The sequence below is a fragment of the Oryzias latipes genome, chromosome 11, assembly GCF_002234675.1.
Source record: "Oryzias latipes chromosome 11, ASM223467v1".
Classification (NCBI taxonomy): domain Eukaryota; kingdom Metazoa; phylum Chordata; class Actinopteri; order Beloniformes; family Adrianichthyidae; genus Oryzias; species Oryzias latipes.
In genome coordinates, this window is record NC_019869.2 from 26,847,283 (window position 1) to 26,871,407 (window position 24,125).

At 46.7% G+C, this 24,125-nt stretch overlaps 3 protein-coding genes across 3 annotated transcripts; 2 read left to right on the forward strand and 1 right to left on the reverse strand.

The window, feature by feature from the left end:
* Nucleotides 1–891: 891 nt before the first annotated feature.
* Nucleotides 892–8,506, reverse strand: LOC101174517 (macoilin-1). Its single transcript, XM_004074422.4, has 11 exons — nucleotides 8,256–8,506; nucleotides 7,049–7,190; nucleotides 6,835–6,961; nucleotides 6,592–6,715; nucleotides 6,307–6,485; nucleotides 4,704–5,241; nucleotides 4,443–4,601; nucleotides 2,856–3,038; nucleotides 2,655–2,775; nucleotides 2,413–2,587; nucleotides 892–2,202 (listed from the first exon to the last, which is right to left on the reverse strand). Exons 1-11 carry the CDS (start codon nucleotides 8,333–8,335, stop codon nucleotides 2,000–2,002), a joined length of 2,031 nt encoding a protein of 676 aa, XP_004074470.1. The 5' UTR covers nucleotides 8,336–8,506; the 3' UTR covers nucleotides 892–1,999.
* A 2-nt stretch (nucleotides 8,507–8,508) lies between these two features.
* On the forward strand, nucleotides 8,509–14,911 carry srfbp1 (serum response factor binding protein 1). The gene is made up of 3 exons (XM_004074425.4): nucleotides 8,509–8,631; nucleotides 9,298–9,702; nucleotides 12,348–14,911. Exons 2-3 carry the CDS (start codon nucleotides 9,298–9,300, stop codon nucleotides 13,575–13,577), a joined length of 1,635 nt encoding a protein of 544 aa, XP_004074473.1. The 5' UTR covers nucleotides 8,509–8,631; the 3' UTR covers nucleotides 13,578–14,911.
* A 694-nt stretch (nucleotides 14,912–15,605) lies between these two features.
* On the forward strand, nucleotides 15,606–22,466 carry LOC101154792 (transcription factor E2F6; the record flags this gene model as incomplete). The annotated part of the gene is made up of 7 exons (XM_023960237.1): nucleotides 15,606–15,631; nucleotides 17,215–17,279; nucleotides 17,471–17,678; nucleotides 21,083–21,214; nucleotides 21,307–21,421; nucleotides 21,497–21,692; nucleotides 21,764–22,466. Coding segments are annotated over 7 exons (993 nt in total), but the record flags the coding sequence as incomplete, so codon positions are not given.
* Nucleotides 22,467–24,125: the final 1,659 nt, after the last annotated feature.

A 24,125-nucleotide genomic window follows, 5' to 3' on the forward strand; every position in this document is an offset into this window, starting at 1 on the left:
TAAACATAAAATATTTGGTTTCTACAGCTTCTCACAAAAGAAAAAAAAAGAATGATAGATTCATCTATTAGAAAGAAACGACTCTGTTTATGTGAATTCAGACTTTTTCATTCAGTTAGTCACTGAAACTAAAATCTATGGAATCAGTGAAATGTTGTCAATGTTGTGTATTAATAATCTATGGAGAGGCGTTTGTGACGCTGCACAGACAAATTTTAACAGCAATAATTCTGTTTTTTAGCCTCGTTTAGGAGAAAAACAGGTTTTATCATTTAAATGCACATTTACCTCTTAATTCATGTTTGTATAAATGTTACATTTACTAACTAAATATGAAGTTAACAGCCCAAATCTTTACTTTAAAGTTTAATATTTTTTATAATTATATATTTATAGTTTGTAAACTTAAAATATAATGTTATTGTATGGTAAACTTAAATGTTATAAGTTTATAAGAAGATGGCTCCCCACAGTAATTCATGCTTTTTTTCCTGGTTTTGTTTCTGTTATTTAGATTCTAGTCTTATCTTTCTCATCTCCTCCTGGCAATAATGTTTGATGTTTGAATGTAGGTTTGAACGTTGACAAAAATCAGATGAAAATATTTAGCTTTTAGTCATTGAGATTTCCCTTTCCTTAATAATGGTGTCTGCAGGAATATTAAATCCAGTTTTGTTCATATCACAGACGTATCGGCTCATGCAGTCATTGAATGGAGCATGCTTTGGTTAGAAGTCTAAATGCTCCGAGTGGCGCCTGAACGCCACATCAGAGAGATCGTCTTGTAATTGGGTGACACAGTCAGCCAAGTGTGAGAACCAGAGGCCCTCTGAGGCGCCCTCGTGTGGCCGGCTTTGGGAAGGCAAAGAGGCAAACATGAGACCCAACAGCTTCTGAAGCCACCGGCAAAACGTCCTTTAATGGTGAAGATCAAAGGAAACGTGGGACACGCCCACCATTACTTCAAGAACACAAAGGTGGTGGGACCATGAGATCAAACAGAAACTTTCCTTCACTTCCTTCTACAGAACCTGGAGAACTGAAGTCACAATGACCCCCCCCCCCCCCCCCCCCGTGCCTATGTTCCCAAAACACAACATTCACAAAATCTTTTCTAGAAAAACACAGCAAAACAGGATGACAAATATCACCCAAGTGCCACAAATAAATAAGAGTGCAACTGCACAATCAGTCCAGCGGTCATCTCGCCACGGCGAGCAGTGGACCGTGTAAACGTATGAAGATGCTCCAATGACACGGAAGTGGCACGCCAGCGACATCCACCCCAGGACGGATGGAAACCAACCAGCAGAACGCCTGTGGAGCGGGAGACCGTCAGGTGAGCTGGGATTTGAACCACATCAGACTACAGTCCTGCAGCTTCACAGGTCTGACTCCACCCTCGTCTAGTAATACTGACACAACGAACACACCAAAGGCAGGAATGTAAAGAATGAACAGCCAACTGATCCTCCAGCCTTTCATGTAGTTCTGCATCTTAAAAAGTGAAAATGCAAGGCACTGTAAAATCTGGAGACGGTGGTAACAACCAGTTACATCGACATCAAGAAATCCAGCAGGAAATCTGGCCTTCAGGGTCAATTTGGTCCAATGGTGCTGCAGTATGTAGGCAGTGCCAGTGTGGCGTTAGCGCTCCTCCCACTTCCTGTGGATGCTGGCGGCCTCCAGCTGGATCTGAGCCTCTGAGGAATGGTTGCTCTCTATCACTTATTGGAGGAAACGGGAACTTTTTTACATTCGAGCTGCTCCCAGGGGGCTGTCATTCTCTACTTACGAGGGGTTCACCTCCTCCTCCTCCTCCTCCTGGGAGTCCCTGCATTGTGGGAGGGGCTGTAAAAGGAGGCCTGAAGGGACCAATCATTTGGCTGACTCTTCTTTTCGTTTCCAATCCCTTCAAAAGAAACAGTTTTTCTAACAAAACTCAGGCCACAGAAAGATCGGGCGGACTGAAGCCCAGCCTCAGGACAGCGCCTGTCGGTCACTTCTTGAGGGGCTGGTAGACTGAGGCGTTGGGATCCAGCGTAGAGGGACTATTGTCCATGAACTTAGAGGAGTAGTGGGGGGTTACGGGGCTGAGGTTGCCCCCGTCTGACGAGTAGGACAGACTGGGCATGACTGCCATCACCTCTGCGATCTTCTGCTTCAGCTCTGCGATCTCCTGCTCCCTCTGGTGGATCTGACCTGCATTACACAGAACCGACAATCATCCTTCTGTTGGACTCTCTTTGCAGCATGGGGGGGGCATTACCGCCCCACCAAGTCCTGGACCCAACACCATAATGGGTGTGCAGTCCTGCCCTCCTCACTGATCCAGGTGACCATTGCCCTGGATGCAGGGCTAATAATGCCAATGGGGTTCAGAGAGGGGCCTACAGCCTCACCATCCTCTACCTTGTGCTATCTCCAGCTGCCTCTTGGCGTCTCCCAGTGCAGAGAAGAGGTCCAGTTTGATCCTGGTCTCGGCACTGAGGCTGTTCTCCAGGTGCTGGGTCTTCTCCTGCATGGCTGACAGGGCTGACATCAACACCTCCGTATCCTTTTCATTCTCCTTGCACTTGTGCAGCTCCTTCATGGGGCAGAAATAATTAGATTCCTCTCTGCTCAGAGGGGCGGAGCATCATGCACAGACTCACCTGACACCTCCCTTCCAGGTCTCTAATCCGCTCCTCCTTCAGCTTCATGTCCACGCTCAGCTTCTTGCAGTCCGTCTCCAGCTCTCTGATCCGACTGCGCAGAGGGTCCGTGGACTCCACTCTGAGCAGAGAACACCTTTGTCACCGTCCCATCAGCTGATGAGACCAGCGGTCACCAACAGGACAAGTGCAGACTGTCACCTGGTAGCAGCAGCCAAAGCCACTGCTCTGGCAGCGGTGGCCTCCTCCATCTTCTTCCTCTTCCTCTCCTCTGTCAGCTGCTTCTCGGCCAGAGCTCGGGCCTCCTGCTCCACCTTCAGCCTCTTTTCCAGCTGGGAGATGGCCTGCTTGTCCTTCTGCTTGGCCTGGACGGCACCGTGGAGCCTGCAGTGATGAAAGTCAGGCAAGGAAAAAATCCCTGAACTTTTCTTTGAGCGATATGGCGGGCACAGAGCGAAATTTTGGAAAAATACGTGGTCTTAGATGCATTCTGGTGCATTCTGGCAGCTAGTTATTCACTTCTTTATCAAGAAACTAAGACTAATTGGAGCATCATGATTTGTCATTCAAACCCCTAGTTTGACTCTCCATTAAGGACTTGCTGGTCCTAAAAAAGAATTTGGAAAATTGCTCAAAGTAACACAATCCTACAATCTATGCTTTTCCTTAAAGCTGCAAAACATACAATTGCTAAAATATAGTAACATCAAAGCCCCAAATGGCAAAAAGAACACCAGTAACTATGATATTCTATGAAAATACCTCAGTTATTTATACATTATTTCTGCTTTAGAAATGACTGATGTACAACATCCACTTGCACTGTTTTCTCAAACTATAATTACATCAAAATATGGGATCTGCTTTAAACTATAATTCTATAACATAATACATCAATTCTTTAACACCAATACTAAGTAATCTGGGAAATATCAAAACAAACATACAAACTAAACTAAACATTGTAAACATTATTTTTTAAGGGAGTGCGGGTCCAAACCATCAAATACTTATAATTAATGTTAACTATACTGAACTAAATCATGGTAATTAGGAAATACAAATAAATTAGATAAAGAAATGTATTCAAAATAAAAACTGAAACTCAAAACTAAAATTGAAATTATTTCAAAATGTGGTTTTGAGATTATTTTACACAAAAAAGTATTTGACCTACACTACCTTAAAAATCTTTTTTTTCCAGCCAAGACCACTTCAATTTGTTTTTTATCGTCTTCTCACAACTGAGGTCGTGACCACGCTCAATAATGACGATGCCTGCCATTATTTTAACACAAATTTGATCGCAAACTCTTCAGATGTGTTTGTGAAAGTTTAGCGTGGGTCCGCCAGTTTTGGTCTCTAGGGAAGCGAGTCACGCTGACCACGTGGTGCAGACAGAGCCAATCAGACCCGTCGACGCATCCGAAAGCAACTAAAACGTCCCGTCATTGGTCAATTAGGCCGGGAAGACGAGAGATGGCCACGACCATAGAGGAAGCAATCTGCGGAGAAATATAGAAAATAAAGCTAAAATTTGCTGATTTCAGACCATTTTTTAATCCGGAAAGCGATTTGTCCGTAGAGATCAGGTCTTTATTTCCCGGAAAGTACGTTCGGTTTGCTCAAAAACCCGGATTTCCGGGAATTCCCGGAAGACTTTCATCACTGAGCCTGAAGCACAGACGGGGGTGTTCAGCCTTACGTGTCCCCCAAAAGCCTCACTGAGGACAAACACTTGGACCGACTGGAGCAGCGGCAGTGCAAGCTCTCAGCGGGGACACCCACTTGTTCTGAAGGAGCTCGTTCTCCTGACGCAGCTGGCCCAGTTCAGAACGGAGGCAGCGGTCCTGGCTGCTCAGAGAGGACAGCTGACTGCGCAGCTCCGACTCCAGCTGCCGGTTGGCCTGAATATCCGTCTTCAGACGCTTCACGTCCTGCTCCAGCCTTCAAAACAGAAGACAGCGTGACGCAGGAGGGCAGGAGCATCTGCCCTGGTTTACGTCCGTCACACACAAATCACAGAGGTGCTTGAACTATGTCCCATACCGCACCAGGGCGTCTGGCTTCCCCAGCTGGTTGTTGGGGATGCAGTTCTCCACTGGATCCCTCTGGCCTTTCCCCGCCCCCTTCTGCTTCTTCTCACTGCGATTGGCTGAGGAGCCTGTGGGGAGGCTGCCGTTTGCAGAGCTGTGATTCTGTGGAGACGAGTTGCTGCCTCCACTCCCACTGGTGTTTTTGTAGTTCTTCCCCACCACCCCCAATTCGTCTTTCTGAATGGAGTGAGTGGTGCAGTCCGCGTGGGAGTTTTCTCCTGCCAGCTCGTTGTTCAGCCTCTTTGCCCCCACGTAGTTCTCAATATACTCGGCCTCCTGCAGGCTGGAGTCCAGTGCATGCAGGATATTGTTGTTATTGATTCCAAGCAGACTCGGTTTTTTGCTGTCTCGCTCCTTGGTGGTACTGTCCTTCCCTTTCTCCCTGTACTCCAGTTCTGGGAGCAGGAGGGAAGAGCTTTTCTTTGCAGGCGGTCCTCCGTTCTGGGACACCGCTGTGGGTTCAATCTCTGAGCTCCCTTTGGCTACAGCAGCTGGATGAAAGCAGTTCAAGGACAATGTCAAACTCAGCTTCATTAGTAAACACAGCAACGCTAACATTTGTTTAGATGAAATATGCTGACTAAGCTTAGACAAACAAACATCTATGACCATCTATGGACCCACAGGAACCCACAGAACTTCAAAGCCAAACACATGTTTGAATTCAGAACAGGGTTTCCGGGACTGCAGGGTTTCTGCAGCCTTCTTTGCCCAGTGGTGCCACCTGCTGTTTGGAATGAGAGCTGCAGAAAGTCCTGAGCACCTTCAGTTGAACAGCAGCATGAAAGGTCCAGATGTGTTTGTTTGGCTCTCACAAAGTCTTCCAGAGTTCAGAAGGACCGTGGAGGCAGCTGGAACTTTGCTGATTCTGAAGAAGAATGAGTCTGACGGCACCAAGGAGGGACTATAGAGCAGGTTTACCAGTTCAGCCCATTTAGACTGAAACGGCACCATATATCAGAGATGTTCTGATCATGAATGAGACATGATCCAGTGATAAAGACAAAAAGCATCGGGCTTCTGCTGATGGTAACGTTCAATAATAGAAGATTTTAAAATGTCAAAATGTGACTGACATGAAGAAGTGTTGTTTTTTTGCTGCTTTGATTTATATTGAAAGCAGAATTGATCTGAATCTATCATTTTATGCTTTTCCCAGGGTATTTCTGATCTCATACAGGCTTTTCTGATGTGCAGGTCTGGTGATTCTGACTCTGTCTGTATTTCTTACAGTTGTGATTTGGTGGCTTTTGTTTTAGGCCAAAAGTCTTTTATGAAGTTACTAGATGTGAACTCAAAGCCAGACTCAAACCAAAGTACGCCCACTGCACCACAGTCCAGGGCCTTCAGCAGCCAGCAAATTATATTGATAGGTAAGGTTTACCAAAAAGGTTTCTTCAATCATCAATTCCATTTGAACTGATAACGATATCAGACTTTAGGTGTGTACAGAGATGTGTTCATGCAAAGTTTAGATAAAGGAAAAAGGAAGGAGCTTCCCATGCGGCCATGACTGGACTGCAGCTTCTGGACACCTGTGTGTTCCTGCGTCTCACCTTCTTCTGCTTCTCGCTCTTGTCTGTGCAGCATCTGCTGCTCCGGCGGTAACGCCTGCTGGAGCAGCTGCATGTAGAAGTCGTTCTCCTTCTGCACTTCCTTCTGTCTGCGCAGCCGCATCTTGTAACTCACGTAGCTCTTGAAGCCAAATCCCAGAGTCACCACGGGGTAGCCGATGCTGGACGGAGGACAGGCACATTCTGGGGTTTGCTCAGGCAGGAGACTTTTAAACCAGAACGTGGGACTGAGAGAGCAGAAACGGGGCAGCAATAAACCACATTTACCAGTGAGCAGCGAAGGGTCGACACAGGTCCACGTGAAAATTCTTCAGATCTTTAAAGCGGATGGCAGCTTCGATGTAAACAAACAGGATCCACAGGGACACCGTGGGTAAACAGACTCCTCTCTCTACAGGAGAGAAAGACAATCATTCTTAGCTCACTGTTGAAGAAAGTTGACAAGTTTTGTCTTATTTTCAAGAAAAAGGGTGTTTTAGCTGCCGGAGCAAACCCACAGCTGTGGCTAACCTGTATGCCAAACATACTGCACCCAAACGTAGGTGCTAGCAGCAAAAAACAGCCACTGAACGGGGATGAAGAGGAGGCAGATGATGTCTGATGTGAACGCCACACACACAAAGAAGACTGAGAAGGCCTAGATGGAGAGGAGAGACAGAGCAGAGGTCAATGGGTCCTTTTCTGAAGGGCCAGGACCATCTTACAGCAGACAGCAGGACCTCACCAGCCCCTGATATCGAAAGGAGTCGTAGACACTTCGGATGAAGAGCCAGAAGGGCCACAGGTACTCGAACCGGAATTCCAGGACAAAGTCAGCCAGCAAGACCAAGATCCACACGACCAGGAACTTCAGGTACAGAAACGTACTGGGAAGGAAACACAATCAAACCTTTAAATGAATATTACTGCAACATTGCTACATCCATTCTGTGATCCACATTTCATTTTTCCGTTTCAAAAAACGGATCTTTACTAAAAAAAGGTTTTTCACTTAGCGTCCAAACTGCTCAAAGCTGCAACTTTCATTGATAAATAAGGAATTCTTATTGCAAACCTGTCAGTAAATGCTGTGATGTCATATGTTATTTAATTGTTTAGTACGTGTCTGTATGCATTTTGTATTTTAATGTCATGGCTGAGGGACTATAAAAACTAGCCTTTAGTTAATTCTGTCTTTTTTAACCCGGTCTGACCATGGTCTCCTTTTAGGACAGGGTTAGATGGAGGAAGCTGATTCGCTGGATGAAAACTAACAGGAAAATTGTTTGTTTCCTGGACAAACTACAGATATTGATCAGCTACTCACAGATGTCACGAATCAAACTTCAGAACGTAAAACAATATTTTTATCTAACCAAGTCCAAGATTTAATGGAGATCAATGGGAATAGTGGATGATCTGGGTCCTCCTCCTCCTCTTCCTCGTCCTCCTCCTCCTCGCAGGCTTTGAGCGTTTTTCTGGGAGGTGTTCCACCTGCTCTGATCCAAGGAGGCGTGGAGAAAGCAGGAGCGCTCACGTTTGGACGTGCTGGTCAGCCAGAAAAACAAGCCACTCAACAGGCGTTTCAGTGAGGAGCCAGCGCGCCAGACAAAGCCCGGAGCGCGCGGGTCCGCAGCGCGTGCTCCACTGTCCCCGCCGAGCCGCGAGCGCCTGCTTCGAAACGGAAACCTTTGCGTCTCCGAACCGTTGACGGTGAAGGAGAACTCACACAGTCCACACACAATGCGCCGAACCGACGCCTGCGGGCTGTCGGCAGAATTACTCCCCCAAATCAAAGCATCATTAGCGGCGGTTAACGGTCACGGGGCCCGTTATTTTTGACAGTTCCGCTCAGAATCAAGTCAAATAGAGCCTGAGTCCTGACGGAAGCGCTCTGACACACAGGGCCGCCAGTGTTACACAACAATACGGTCCCCCGGGCCCTGTTGTACCTGCTATATAAACCCTCGCTGATTCGGTTCCGTTTTAACGGCCGTCGGAGTTTGCTGCAGTCCGCATTGCGCCGCTTCATCCTCCCCCCGGTGGTCCGCCTGAGAGCTCGCGGCGACGGTGGAGGCTGAAAACGTCATCCGCTCATCCTCATGTTCCCGCTCTTTGAATTATCCGCTACTGTTGTTGTTTTAGCCACATGAAACAAAGAAATAAATAAAAACAGTGCCCCCGAAGGCCCTCCCCTTTTCACGACACACTGCGTCGCAGCGCTGACGTCACGCCAGTGAGCGAAAGAAGCTCGCGGGAAACATGGCCGCCGCCTGTTAGTCCGATTTTGTCCCTAAATTTGGATTCATCTTCACGGTGTTTTTAACGGTAAGATTTGAAATTAGACTCTAGAATATTTCTTCTGTCTAAATCAGTGGAGTTTGTTGGAGACGCGCAGAGAATCCCGCCTTTTCCGCGGTATAGAGCGCTCGTGCTTTGGAGCCACGTTTGTTTTTTTAGTTTTACGTTTCCTGCAGAAGTGAAGGTCTCTGAGATTTCCTCTAGAACCCCACTGACTGACTCGTTTCTGCTTTGACTGTTGGACCTCACAGGTCAACAGTTGATTTTTGGCCGTAACGTGACAAGCAGCACGTGACTGAGGGCTGTAAGCAGAGGAAATGACGGATGAGCTCAGGATCATGTGCTGGTAAACCTAGAAAAGAAACCGTAAGCGGCGAAGAAGAGTATCGACTCCCAGAAGAAAGGGATGATGGGGGATTCCACTTGGGTTGTGAAGATCAACCTGCCTGCACCTGATCAGGAGTTTGTTCAAACTGCTCTTAACCTCCAGGGAGTCATTTTGACGTTTCCTGTCTAAAGTGTTCTTGTTATTGCAGTAAACTATCTTCCTCGTGATGTTATCCGTGCTGCGTGTCTGTGAGCTGAAAGCCGTTCCTGTCAGATGTTAAAGCTTAGTTCTGAAGAAGCCACCGGCTCCTTGGAGCGTTACACATGGTTGCAAATGCTGCCTCAACATTTGTTTGACTCCAACAGATGATAAACATCCAGGAGCAAATGCTGGAGCCACCCGTCCAAGACCAAGATAAGAACGAAGAGAGCGAAGAGGAAGGAGAAGAGGACGATGGTGACGAGAGGCAGGTGGAAGAATCATTCAGCAAAGATCATGACAGACCAGAAGAGCCGCGTGGTTTGGAGGAGGAGGCAGCAGCCACAGATATGCAGGAGAAACATCCGCAGGTCCTGAATCTCAACAATGAAGTAGTGAAGATGAGGAAGGAGGTGAAGAGGGTCAGGGCTTTGATCATCAGGAAACTGGCACGTCAGATAGCCGCCCTGAAGAAGAAGAAGGGGAAAGACACGGAGATGGAGCGACATCAGAGGAGAGCTGCCAGACTGCTGGAGGAGGTCCACATCATGAAAAGCCTTCCAGCAGACCAGGTAGGTTTGTCTGCTTCCTGTCAGCAGATCAGTCACTAAAGACCCATCCAGAGAAAGTCCTGTTTCTGCTGTGTTTACATGTTCTTGTAGCATTTTCTCCTGATCATACAGTGGGGCAAGAAAATATTTAGTCCACCACCAACTGTGCAAGTTTTCACCCTTAAAAAGATGAGAGAGGCCTTTCAATGTAATCACAGGTATACTTCATCTATGAGAGACAAAATGAGAAAAAAGATCCAGAGAACATCAATGTATAAAGAATATATGTGTGAATTATGGTGGAAAATAAGTATTTGGTCAATAAAAGTTCAACTCAATCCTTTCTTCTACAGCCTTGTTGGCAATGACAGCTGTCAAAGGTTTTCTGGAAGTCTTCACAATGACAGAGGTTTACACTTAAAATCTGACCATACACGACTACATTCATTCTTTCCTCTACATGGATCAGTCGTCCTGGTCCCTTTGCTGAAAAACAGCCCCAAATCATGATGTTTCCACCTCCATGCTTTACAGTAGGTCTGGTGTTCTTTAGACCAGTGTTTTTCAACCTTTTCTGAGCCACGGCACACTTTAACCTTAAAAAAAATCCCGCGGCACACCTACATCCAAAAAAAATTAAAGGAGAAACTCTGTGTGTATTGATCTACAGCCCCTCCACAATCTCACATGCATTTTTGAGATAATTGTTGCAGAAAAAGCTGGAAACTGCAGCTGTTTTTTTCTAAAAGATGCAATAAAAGATAAGTTAGAAGATTTAAAAACAGTTTGATGTGTGTTCGTTGGTTTTTAAGACGTTTAACAACAGATCTCCTTGTGCGCTGTCACTCTCACAACCCAATGCATCATGGGAGATGTAGTGCATAAAACGGCTGGAGATCGGTTTTCGGAGCTTCAGTGTTTTGTTCACTTGTTCCACGGTCTGATACCGGATTCTGTGGAAAGCTACACCGCTAAAGACGAGCTTTAGCTGCTATTTTTGTTAGAACTGAGCGACTTTACGAGCTAAATCAGGACAAGGAAGTGAAGACTTTAACCACTTCTGATTGGTCAGACTGATGACATGTGATTAAGCTCCCCAAGAATGATTGGTGGAGACAGTTAAAGGGACGGGACTTTTCCCAAATACAGCCGGAGCTGCAGCTGAATCGCGGTACTGTACAGTCATTCTTATCAAAATGTCTTTAATAAAATAAAATAAACGCAAAGAAAAAGTATTTTAAGATCTTTTATATTCCTAACTCCTCAGTGTTTTATCAGGGCCTGTTTGGATGAACAAAGAGCTGAAATCTTGGAGATGGAAAATGTTGTTAGATCAGTGAATGAGGGCAATTTCCCACGGCACACTTGACCATCGCCGCGGCACACTGGTTGAAAAACACTGCTTTAGCTGCAGCTCAGCTTTCTTTCTCCTCCAAACAGTAGAGTTCTTACCAAAAGTTCTATTGTGGTTTCATCTGACCATAGGACATTCTCCCAATCCTCTTCTGGATCATCCAAATGCTCTCTAGCAGACTGTAGACGGTTCTGCACATGTACTGGCTTTAGCAGGGGGACACGTCTGACCCTGCAGGGTTTGAGTCCCTGGTGGTGTAGTGTGTTACTGATGGTACTTTTGTCACTTTGGTCCCAGCTCTCTGCAGGTCATTCACTAGGACCCCCGTGGGGTTCTGGGATGTTTGTTCTTGTGATCATTTTGACCCCACAGGGTGAGATCTTGGGGGGAGCCCCAGATGGAGGGAGATTCTCAGTGGTCTTGAACGTCTTCCATTTCCTAATAATTGCTCCCACAGTTGATTGCCTGCTTTCCTGTTGCAGATTCAGTCTTCCATCCTGCTGCAGGTAAACAATTTGGTTTCTGGTGTCCTTAGACAGCTCTTTGGTCTCCATAGTGGAGTTTGGAGTGGGACTGTTTGAGGTTGTGGACAGGTGTCTTTCTATAGATAACCAGTTCAAACAGGAGTCATGACTTCAGGGAACCAGTGGAGGACAGAGGATCCTCTATAGAAGAAGTTACAGGTCTGAGAGAGACAGAACTCTTACTTGTTTATTGGTGACCAAAAATTTATTTTCCACCATAATTTACTAACAAATTCTTTAAAAAACAGACAATGTGACTTTCTGGACACCCCCCCCCCCCACCCCCCCCATTTTGTCTCTCATAGTTGAGGTTTACCTATTATGAGATTACAGGCCTCTCTTTTATCTTTTAAGATGGAGAACTTGCACAAATCGTGGCTGACTAAATACTTTTCCCCCACAGAATAAAAGATAGTTTCTGAGTTTTTCTTTATTTAAATCGTTGTGAATCAGTAGGAAACAAAAATGCCTTTAGAAAAAGCTTGTAGTTGTTGCGTACAAACTACCAACAGCAGGCGAAAGCCTATCAGGAGTTTAAATAAAGGAATGATGGGAAATGATATGAGGCTTACTCTGCCCCAGGAGTCCCGCCCAAAACTCAGAGGTGAATTTCTACTGAACTCCTGCTGCTCTGCAGAAACTCTGTCCTAGTGGTTACAAACAACATAACCATAACTAAAAGATCACTGTAAATAGATCAGTAGATTATTGGAGTGGGACTTTAATCTGCAAACTGTAAAGACGAGAATCTGATCATGAATTCATTTTACTTTGAAAATGATTGACAGGTCACAAAGACAGCCCTACAGAAGAACCTCAACTTTGACCAGGTGTTCAAAAACCCCAAGTCTAGCTTGACTGATAGAGCGGTTACTCGCATAGCCACCCACCCACAGTTCAGTAAGAAGATTGATGACATCAAAGCATCTGTGAAGGCCTTTGGGGTGGAGCGCCGTAAGGGAGGAGGCAAGGCCAAAGGTCAAAGAGCAACTCTGGAGTCTGCAAAGAATCACGAAGAACAGGAAAAATCAGGAAGTCGTCCCGTGGAATTGCCAGAAGTTGCTGATGGTAAAGAAGAAGTAGAGGAGCTTAAAGACATGAGTGACAGTAAAGCTGCAAAATCTGAGAAGAAAACCGAGAAAAGATCAGCCGATGCTGCTGCTGGTGCTGGTGCTGCTGCTGCTGCTGCTGCTGCTCCTGCTCTGAGCTCCAAACGGTCTTTGATCGGAGGACCAGAGTCTGTCCACAGCAGGGATGTCATCAGAATCCCTAACAGCAAAGCTGCTGAAAATGATTGTAATCTGCAGTCTGCCACTGTGCCCCCCCCGAGAAGAGCGGAGGACGCCAAGACTGACGCCGAGTCTGACGGTGAGTCAGCAGGCGGCGAGGAAAAAGAATACTTTGACGACAGCACAGAGGAGCGCTTTTACAAGCAGTCTTCCCAGTCTGAAGACAGCGAGGACGACTTCTTTGTTGGAAAAGTCAGCAAAGTGAAGAAAAGAAGGAAAAAGCCCAAAATGAATGAAGTGGAGAAAGAGCCTGACGTGAAGAAGGACTCATCAGGAGGGGGAGACAAACTCCAGAGGGAGCTGGACCAGCTGGAATCCAGGTTAAGACCTAAAACCACCACGCTCCAGTCTGTTTTCTGCCCCTCCTTGGCCAGGAGGAAGGGAGGTGGGGGCCAAGAGAAAAGCAGAGGGTTTGGGAAAGTGAAAGGCCAGAAGAAAGTTGATGGTTTTACCCATCAGCAGGAGAAAGCAGCATCTTCCAAATACAGCAAACCCTTCCCAGGAGGAAGTCTGCCTGGATCAAACACCAGGGGGTTTGCATCCTCCCAAAGAGGGGTGGGACGAGGCAGGCGGGAGGCTCCACGGCAGCAGGATCCAAAGGCGGGAGGCGTCTTCTCCTCTCAGCCAGCGCTCCATCCATCCTGGGAGGCCAGCCGGAGGAGGAAGGAGCAGCAGGGACAAATCCTGGCCTTTCAAGGGAAGAAGATTAAGTTTGATGATGATGACTGAGGCAATTCCATCACTAAAGACTAGTCAGTCCTATTGGTGATGGTTAGCATTCATAATCCCAGTGATTCCAAGCAATGGTTCAGATTCTGGATCTCCTGCAGAATCTGATCCTCTTTGTCTCCATCAATGCAGCCATTCTGTATTTCACCTCTTTGATTTGTTGTCTAGTGTTTTAAATGACTACAACATTTCACGTTCAGTTGTGTATTGATGCGTCATTGAAAGTCAAAACACCACAAAGCTAACCTGCTGTTTAACACCAACTAGGTGCTGTTTAGGTCCAGTGCACAGCGGCAAAATGTTTCTTTTTAATACAAATAATCTCCAATGGAATGAGGCTTGATGTCTTTGTGCTGTTGGCTGGAAATGCAGTGAATTCCCCTGAACCTCAAAGACAAAGCGTCGCACGGAGGACGCCATGCTCCACGATGGCGGGAACGTCCTCAACAAGCTAACGGGCGGCTAGTTTGTTTGCTGCATTAGGGGTCACTCCTTGGAGCACAGCTGTGCACCGTTGTGCTCTTCAGAAATGACTGTTTTTAATGATATGACCATATTGTGTTAATTTGTGCAGAGTTTCACCATTTCCTTTTCTGAATGGACTACGCGCAGAGCTGTGTGACGGATTTCCGCTCTTTTTCTTCCGGTTGTGGCTAACTGTGTACATCGACTTGGCAAATCTCTGTGTACTATTTCTGATATGGTCAAAGTTTTGTTATTTCTTAGAGTTTGTCGTTGCGTGTACACACAATGACATCCAAAGGCAAAGTTTGCCTTCCGTAAACAAGTAGACAAGGCTGCAGGCTTCCTTTGCTGTGTCCCAGAATGCTCCGTCACAGCTAGCTGTGATTCATTTGAAAGTTTCCACACTTTTTCCAAAGACTGTGACATGTGAGAAGTGGGTCATTAATATTCACTGAAGTGACGGACCACAAGGGTCCGCAGCCGTCCCTTTGTTCCCGAAGACCTGATCAAGCCTTCAAATCCTGGTGGGCACAAGCGTTTGAGGAGAGGAACCGTCCTGTTTTGAGTGGAACAACTACTGGCTTCCTCCAGCTGTCTGGGAACGAAGAGAAACGCAGCCGATGATGCCTGAAGATCAGCCAATGGATGTCGGCTGTTCTGGACACGACCGCTGCTCCACGGCTGCCCTGGATTTGGCTCGGAGTGAAAATCTGTGGACGGAAATGGCAAGACTCCCTACTTTTAGGAAAATACCATATCTACTGTTCTATTTGAGAGGTACCAAGCCCTCCTTCCCAGGTTTTAGTAACATTATTATTAACATTATTATACCTAATAAAGATTACAATTCTTGGTAGGTGCAAAAATAATTAAATTTCTTTGTGTCTGTTATTCCAATTTTTTTTCCTATGCCGTCATTTGGCTCCTGTTTTTTCCCTCTCATTTTCTTCCTGTAAGTAATTTAACACTAAATTGATGACAGTATTGTTGAGAGTATTCTATACGCCCCTCCCTTAGTGAGTGTGTATTTCAGAGTGTGTTCGTCCTCTGCTGGAGTTTGTGTTTGGTCATTGATAAGTTCAATATAAAACAAATTCCCGGGACAAATGGAAATGGCTCTGAGCAACAAGTTTGGCCTGGAGCAGTTTGCTTAATCTGATGAAGGCAAGGTAAGCTTTGCCTCAAAGAAATGATAAATGACGTAAAATAAATCTCAGCGGAGTTGGTGTGAAACGGAAGTTCTGATTTGGTTTTCAGAATAAAATTTCAAACAGTTCAGTAAAAGGGCTTGGGCTTTGGTACCGTACCCAGTTATGCAATTTTGAAAAGTTAGCTTTCTGGACTAATCTTTAACCCCTAAAGGTATCGGTGTTTGCGACAAGTTTATACCTTTGTTTTGAAAGAGAAGTGTTGTAAAGTTTGTACATCCGGTTACTTCGCTGCGTTTTCCTGTGACTTCCGGTTCGGAAGCCTCTTTCCTACAAGCTGGTGTCCACGCAGCTCCTTGTTTAGTGAAGTTGGAACCGCAGCAACACGTTGGGGAATAAACGGATTTGACCGACAACACAAAGCCGCTTTGCAGGCGCGAGGTGAGCGCGCGCGCGTGTGAGATGGGCCGAGCAAACCCCGCTAGCGAACATCACTTAAGCTAACCTGATGTAAACAGCAGCTCAAGACCTCCGTCCTGTTACTAATGTTTCCAGCAGTACTTGTAGAATAAAAAAAAACACTTCCTGTCAGAAAGGGTTTTCGTGGCTGTAAGTTTTAGCACGTGACTTCAGTTCAGTCGTGCTGTTGGTTATTGATTTTGTTAGGAGCTTTGGTGACTCCAGGCTCTGCCGATCATCCAGAAGAAGGGGGCCACCTACGGCGCACGTGCTGTTCCTCCAGAGTGACCCCCACCCTGAATGACCTTTAAAGGTACAGGGTAGAGCATGGGAAGCCACGTGACCAGGCTGGCCTGCAGCCGGAGAAGGAAGCACCAGGCTGAACATGCAGAGAAACGATGAGTCCAGACTCCTCATCAGCCAGAGGGATCTTTGGGTCAACGTTTGGGGAAGAGGCTGTTGTGAGGGGGGAGGTGGCATGATGATGAGGGACACGAGGTCTGTTCTCAATAAGGGACAACTAAGGAGAATGGATTTTGTGGCCATCGATCCCATACCTCCACAGAAAACCAGTCCCCCCACTGAGGGATTCATCAGAGACCGCCTCCACAATGGGGGAGTGGTGAGGACAGCAGTCCTGACTCCAGTCCCATCAGCATGAGGGGTCGGACGCTAGTAGAAATGTTCACACTGGACAGATAACAACACCTGGACGGTAACCTGGAGGTGGGCAGGCATGTTGACTAGAGTTTACTCCGCCCACCTCAACACAATGGGGCGGGACTAGATGAAGTGAGAATTTTGCTGTGTTGCTGTGTTCCATAAGGAACACTTCCCTGACCGTGCTTTTTGACAGTAGGAGGAGAAACGTCAGTGTTTCTGAACCAGAGCGTACATGAGATAAGATCAGGAGTCACTGGGAAGTTGCTTCCATCTGAAACCAGCCTCCGGTGGCCATTTCAGGAACTGCAGCATTTAATACGACTGGGTTTGATTCAGATCTGGAAGCTCACATCACAGAGAGACAACTTGACTCTAAATGAAGGTTAAGGGATGGGATGGCGGCATAGTGACCGGGGTGAGGGGGAGGAGCCAGGCTGTGCTGGCAGAGGGTGTGGAGGTTTAACCCTTTAACACTGGACACGTTCCTGTGGACACTTGTCTTCAACCATTACGCCTTCAGCGTGAATCAGCTGATTCTGATGCAGCACTGCAACACGTTTTTACTGGAAGTGGTTGCAGAACAGCACCAAGCTGCTTTCTCCACTCCATCTGTAGGAATCCCGTCTATTGTCTCACGGCTGAAGAATGTCGACACCGACTGCAGCTGAAGCTCTGGTGTTAAAGGGTGAAGTGAAGGAACTGCTGAAAAAAACAAGCTGTTTGATGGAAATGTTGAGTTTTTTTAATTACCCATAAACCCACAAATGCATTTTCCTCACTTCTACGCGTCTATTCAAAAGTAACATGACTTCTGCTCAGAAGCACGTTCAATAGAAAGTTTAACAATCAAATGTCATTGCTGTTTGTTTATGAATGGGAGACGTGTTCTGCTCTTCCTGAAGGCTGGAGCTGGACGTTGTTTTCTCTCTGGACACTGAGGGCGATGGCGGCTTCCTGCAACCAGAAGGTGAGGCTCCGGGGACCCTGCAGCCGTCATACATGGAAACTGGGACGCTTTTTGGTGGTGTCCAGTTTTGGGCTATGCTTAAAAAGATCAGTGATGGATTACTGCCTCCGATCCATATTCCCTCTGATTGATTTAGCGGTCCTGATGGAGAAATCCTCTCTTTCTTTTCCCACGTGGCGGGTAACCTGCAGCCCCACACAGGTCGCGCTGCGACACGTCTCTGGGCCTCCTGACGCAGAAGTTTGCAGACATGCTGAGGCACAGCCCTGACGGAGTGTTGGACCTCAACGTGGTCTGCCAGAAGCTCGGTGCGCCCAAGAGGCGGGTTTATGACATCACCAACGTGTTGGAGGGGATCAAGCTCATCAGGAAGAAGTCGAAAAGTCACATTCAGTGGTTGTGAGTACGGCGACAGAAAACAGGCTTTGAATGGTGGTTTGAAGCTTCAGCACAGCAGGGATGTGGTGACATGCTGGGGGCTAAAGCTGAAGCCCCCAGCAGGAGGAGCGGTGGAGCATCAGCTCCACGCAGAAACAGGCTTTTCCTGCAGCAGTTCAGGCTCAGGTGGATCCGCTGGGCTGATCAATTCTTCCATCTGAAGCGATCCAGGCGTAATAGATCAATAGTCGAGCCATAAAAGTAGAGACCTAACGCATAACAGCAGTGAGGCCAAAGTCTGCTAGCTTGATGCTAACGTATGATGGAGTTTCCCATAGGATGTGAAAACATCATTACTGACTAAATGAACAGCTTCATAAACTCACAGGCAAGAATTGTCCAAACGCTTTTAAGGAAGCATGTTCTTAAAAGTAACCATTTGGGGTCTAAAACAACGATTCTTTTGCTCAAATCTATTCTGAAATAAAGCGTAATGCTCTAGAGCTCCACCTAGTGGCCAAACGGAAACACCCTCCAGGAAAAAAAAGAACCTTTATTTTTGTAACATGAGCGCGTTTGGAGCCTTTACAATAATCAGACACCATGTAATAACCATGGTTTGTTATTTCACTAATACATGTAACAGTATGTGAACTTTATCACATAGATATCTTCACATACAGATTATTAATGTATTTCGGCACAGAAATGTCTAAATGTGTAAATTCTAAATCAAATCGAATGGATCAGGAGAATGGAATTGAGTTCTACATTCCAGTTTCTACAGTCCCTGACAAAAGTCTTGTCGCTTCTCCATTTTGTAGAAACTAAAGCGTATAACCTCACTTTTAATGAATCCATTGGTTTTAGAAATGTCTCATATGAAAGCTAAAACCCTCCCAAATTATGTTCAATATACTAAAATAAAATTGCTTCACTGAAGAAAGATTGATCATTTAATGAACACAGAAAGCTCACATTTTGGCAAGACAAAAGTTTTGTCGCCTACAGAGTAACGTGAAAATTTAACAAATAATTTACTTCAAAAACAAAAATATGTTGCATAACATCAGTGAATTAAGTAGTGCTACTGTGAGATCCATATTTAATATCTTGTATGACTTCCATGAGCTTGAAGGACAGCATCCATGCGGTTTGACAACGATTCATACAATTTATAGATGAAGTCATCAGAAATAGCAAAGAAAGCAGTCTTCCATGCCTCCCAGAGTTCATCAAGATTCTTTGGTTTGGTCTTCCATGCTTCCTCTTTCATTCTACCCCAGACATGCTCAATGATGTTCATGTCTGGTGACTGGGCTGGCCAGTCCTGGAGCACCTTGAGGAACTTTGATGTAGAGATGGAAGTATGCCATGGAGCACCATCCTGCTGCAGAATTTGACCCCTTTTATGGTTGGGAATGGAAGAGGTAGCTAATACTTCTTGATATTTTAGGCTATTGATATTGCCTTCCACCCTGCAAATGTTTCACACCCCCCCATACTGGATGGAACCCCAGACCATGATTTTTCTGCCACCAAACTTAAATGTTTTCTGGGTGAATCTTGGGTCCATGCTGCCTCCAGTTGGTCTCCTGTGATGTAATTCAACTGAAGACTCATCTCCACCGTCTGCCACTTTTCCAGCGTCCATCCTTTTAGCAGGCTGTGGGCCTTGGCAAATGCCACACGGTTTTTCAATTGCCTTTTGTTTAGTGCTGGTTTCTGGGCACTGATTGGACCATGGAGGCCATTTTGAGACAGAATTCTACAAACTGTTCTGGTTGACACAGGGACTTGAGGTGACCAGGCCTGGTGGAGCTCTGCTGCAGTAGAAAAGGGGCTGGCCTTGGATTTTCCAACCAACAAACGGTCCTCCCGAGCAGTTGTCTTGCGGGGTCTGCCGGACCTGGGCTTGTCAAAAACATCTCCAGTCTCTTCCAAACCTTTTCTTCTTCTTTGTACTTGACGCTGAGACACATTGAAGGTGTCAGCCACCTCAGCAGTGGATCTGGTCTTCAGTCTCTTGATAATCAACGCTTTGGTCTCAGGGTGAATCTTAGGCATGTTGTCAGAGGTCAAGTTGCAGTTGATGTGAAGGCCTGGTGTGCTGGGGTTTTTTTTAGACACACCCACTAATTGATTGATCAGTAATTGATCACAGGTGAGGCTGTAATCTAGGATTGGGAGCATCATATGACAAGGCGACAAAACGTTTGTCTTGCCAAAATGTGACCTTTCTGTGTTCATTAAATGATCAATCTTTCTTCAGTGAAGCAATTTTATTTTAGTATATTGAACATAATTTGGGAGGGTTTTAGCTTTCATATGAGACATTTCTAAAACCAATGGATTCATTAAAAGTGAGGTTATACGCTTTAGTTTCTACAAAATGGAGAAGCGACAAGACTTTTGTCAGGGACTGTAGATAATCGAATCAAATCGATTCTGGAGATGACAGTGACACCCAGCCTAAAGGCTCGTACACACCGGGACGAATATTCGCCAGCCGTTTTTCGCCAGCGTTTTTTGTGTTCACACCCAGGCGATTTTCGCTGACGATGAGTGGAGTGAACATGCAATTTCATTCCCTGACATTAGATGGCGCTTAATGTAAACAGAAATACTCCTGTACACAAGGTGGCGCTGCGCAACTTTACGCTTCTTAAAGTCGCTTTTCACTCAGAAGAAGAGAGCAAGTATTTACGCGCTTGTCAGAATCAAACAAAGAAAACATGAGTATTTCAAGCATCAGTAGCTCCAACTGGTGCTTGGTTCGGGGATGTTTAAGAATGTCCGTCATTATTTCTTCGCGGCAGTGTAGACGCTACTTGGCGTCTATCTTCTTCGCTGGTATGTGTGCTCAGCAAGGCAGTTTTGTGTTTGAGCGCCCCCAAGTTGTGTTTTACCGTAACTTCAGAAGCTCCAGACACGTGTGCAAAAGCGCAATTCTCATTGGTCGAATAGATTTCGACGCGAGGCGTCAAAAAAATAAAACGAACCCGAGGCGTTTTTTTTTTTTGACGCTTTGACGCCTGGCGTTTTTTCGCGTCGGTGTGCACACTCTCGTTGGTGCCCTTTGTTTAGTCACGAGGCGTTAAACGTCGGCGAAAATCGCCGGCGAAATTCGTCCCGGTGTGAACAGGCCTTTAGGATCAGGTGTGTTCAGCCAATCAGATCAGCGGGTGCTGAGGGGGTGGGAAAGAATCCCGACAGTAGCTTTGAGATTCAGAGTTTGTCCCCCCCCTCATCCAGTCCATGCATTCACAGCATGAGGACAACCTGATGCAGGACGTTTGTGTAACAGTTGTACCTGTTTTTGAGAAAACAGACATCTGCACAGTCATCACTGAGGATGTGGACGTCCCATCATTGGGGTTTATTGGGAACAGTGGAAAGGCCTGATCTCTGTGCCTTGTGTGCAGGGGGGGGCATGTGAACCTGCTGGTGAATGGGAAGGTGAAGGCTCTGGAACAGGAGGAGAAGAACCTGGACCGCCTCATCCAGAACTGTGCCTACCAGATCAGAGAGCTGCGGGGAAACCAGCAGATGCACAGATATCCTTTCATCAGAAGATCCCGTTTCCTCTGTTTGGTCATGAAATCATTCCAGCAACCTCTTCCGTGCCCTTCCTGACCTCACGGATCACGTATGCCTATCTGACCTACAAGGACATCCGGGAAATTCCAAGCTTGAAAGAAGAAACGGTCATTTTGATCAAAGCTCCCCCAGAGACGACCCTCCAGGTTCCTCATCCAGAGGAGGTAAAATGCTCAGAAATGTTTCTGAACGGTGTTTTGGCTCCTTCACCAAAGTCCGTCTGTTTTCCTGGTGCTCAGAGCCTCCAGGTTTACCTCCACAGTGTTTTTGGGCCCATCGACGCTCTCCTCTGCTCCGATGAGCTGGTTCCTGTGGAGTCTGTTGGAGCCGGCCGCTGCTCCAGCCTCGCCGCCGGCAGGGAAGGCTCCTCCCACACACCTCCCTTCAGTCAGGTGTCTTCAGGAAGTCTCCTCCAGGTTTCACCTGAGACAACAGGTATAGTGACAGAGAAGCATCTGTTGTACGTGTCTATGAGACTCTTTTCACTAAAGAGCCCCGTTCTCCAGAAAACAGAGTCTGCCGAGTCCCTCATCATTCAGACCTGCAGCCAAAGCTGACTCAGCAGTTTCTGCCGCCATCCACCCCTCTTCCAGGCTCCGCCCAGCCGCCCAGGACAGATGGCCCAAAGCCCACGCCCACTGTGGCCATCAACGTTGGCGGGGAGCAGTACCTGCTGAGCCTGACGGAGGACGGCGGCATCGGCGACCTTTTCTCCGCCCATCTGGACCAGTCGCCCTCAGACGTCCAGCTTCTCTGACCAAAGCTTTGTGGATGACAGCAGAACCTCCACCCTCCTGGAGGCCAGAGGGGCTGTAGGTCTGAGGCTGTGCTGACCGCTGGTGGGGTTTGAAGCAAGTTTGAAGGCTGCAGCTGAAGTGAAGACCTTCCCGTGTTTGAGCACAGCCCCCACCTCCCCGAGAGACACAAAGTGTTGTGTTCTCCTGGTCCACACAAGGACAGAAGGCCATTCCAGAGAACCTCTGCTGCTAAGTGAAGCTTCATGGTGCTTCAGTCCTGATGCTGGACTTCATTCACGTTTGAATCCTTGAAGCTCCTCAGGTTCTTGCAGGTTTGAACCTTTTCACCTTGTCTGCTCTGCTGACTGGACTTTACATGTCCCCTGTGTTTCTGTGGTCCAATGCATGGGAGCCTTTCCCCACAGAGACTCAGAGAAGCCCCTGTTAAAGGGGATGGAGTGTGTGTGTGTGTGGGGGGGGGGGGGGGGGGGGGGGGGGGCACAGGGACACAAACATCTGAGATTGGCTTTTTGTACATTTCTATGAATTTTTATTCTGCTTTCTGGAACTCTCTTTGCACCTTCTACATTCAGATTTTCGGTCATATTCTTTGATACTCAAGTTGTTTATTGTGTCAGTTTGCATTGCAACATTAAAGAAACGGATTTTGCTGTTTTATCCTTCAGGAATCTCCTTCAGGTTCAAACCTGATGTTCTGTTTTCAAAAACTTTTCCTGTTACGCTCTGATTTCCTCAGTAACACTGCTGTGACGTCATGCTCCTCTCACCTGGACAGCACAAGTGTTGTGGAGCATGAGAGTTGGCCGGCAGACCTACTTTTCTGAGCTAAAGTTTCAGAACAAAGCTTTTCCGTCAGTTTGAAGTCAACCTGCAGTGTCACGTGTAGCCACTAGGGGGCAGTGAGAACTCACTCGGTGGTGTCGCGTGCTCGTGGCGTGTTCAAACTGAGAGGTAAACACGTGTTCCTCTGAAGTCCAGCTCTGGCCTGAATGGAGATGGGTGCAGGCATGGGGGGGTCCGCTGCTCCATGTCTTCCTGTTCTTCATGATTTCAGACGAGGGTCTCTGCTGATGGGAGGAGATTTGAGGTCAATTATTTCCATTGTTTCAATTTGTGTTCAGAAACGGATCCCTGATGAGAAGATCAGGTGAGTGAGTCAGAACGGTTCAGGTGTGCAGGAATGAGCATCGCAGCTTCAGAGAAGTGTGTACAAATGAATGAACGTGTCTGCTTTTATGTGATGAAGCTCTTTGGCACATGAGTAAACAGCTTCTCGTGTTTTTGAAATGGCGTTAATGGAAAATGTCTTGAGACAGACGTCCTCTGCTTTGTCCTTTAAGCTGTTCCTCGCTCTCTTTGTCTGACCCGCAGCATCTTAGAAAAATACATCATCTCCCTGAAACCTGATGATGTAATCCTCTAGGTTCCTGCAGTACCGCCAGTGACCACAGGTGGCAGTGTTGTACCTGCAGAACCTCCTTGAACCCTTTCAACCCACTTCCCCACAAACGCTGGCTGTCTGGCTGGCTCAGAGTTCATGGACAGTCACTGGATCATCTCTGTCATTAATTCTCCTGCGGTTCAGCTGCTTGTTTTCCATTTTCCACCTAACTACCAGGAAATAAAAGTAGCAAAGTGGGGAGTGGGTCTTGCTAAATGTGCGATTTAACATCCCCCAATATAGGTTGCTCTGAAGGTGGGGTTTATTTTTTAAAGTGCTTTTTCTGGTCTCCTCAGAGCACAGTAGGAGATGGCGAAGCTCCGAGCACTCTGTACAGATGGTGGGGCTTAAAGACATTCCAGGTTCTTCAGGAGGAACTCTGAACAGCTCCAGCCTGATCCGCTGCTGCTGGAGGACACTTGTTCTCTGCCAGGCTGCAGTTGTGAGGCGAGGAGAGAACAAAAGTGGGAGAGGGTTTAAAGAAGGCGCAGGAAAACCAGAGAGGGAGAGAGTACTACTGGCCTCTGATTGGTTTAGAGAACGCAGCGTCTTTCCACGCTCCGGCGTGTCAGCCAATATGCTGGCGTTTGCAACATTTTGGATTTATGAATGAAAGTGGAAGCAGCACAGGCGTAGTTTGATTCATCAGCTGTGGGTGTAACGTGATGG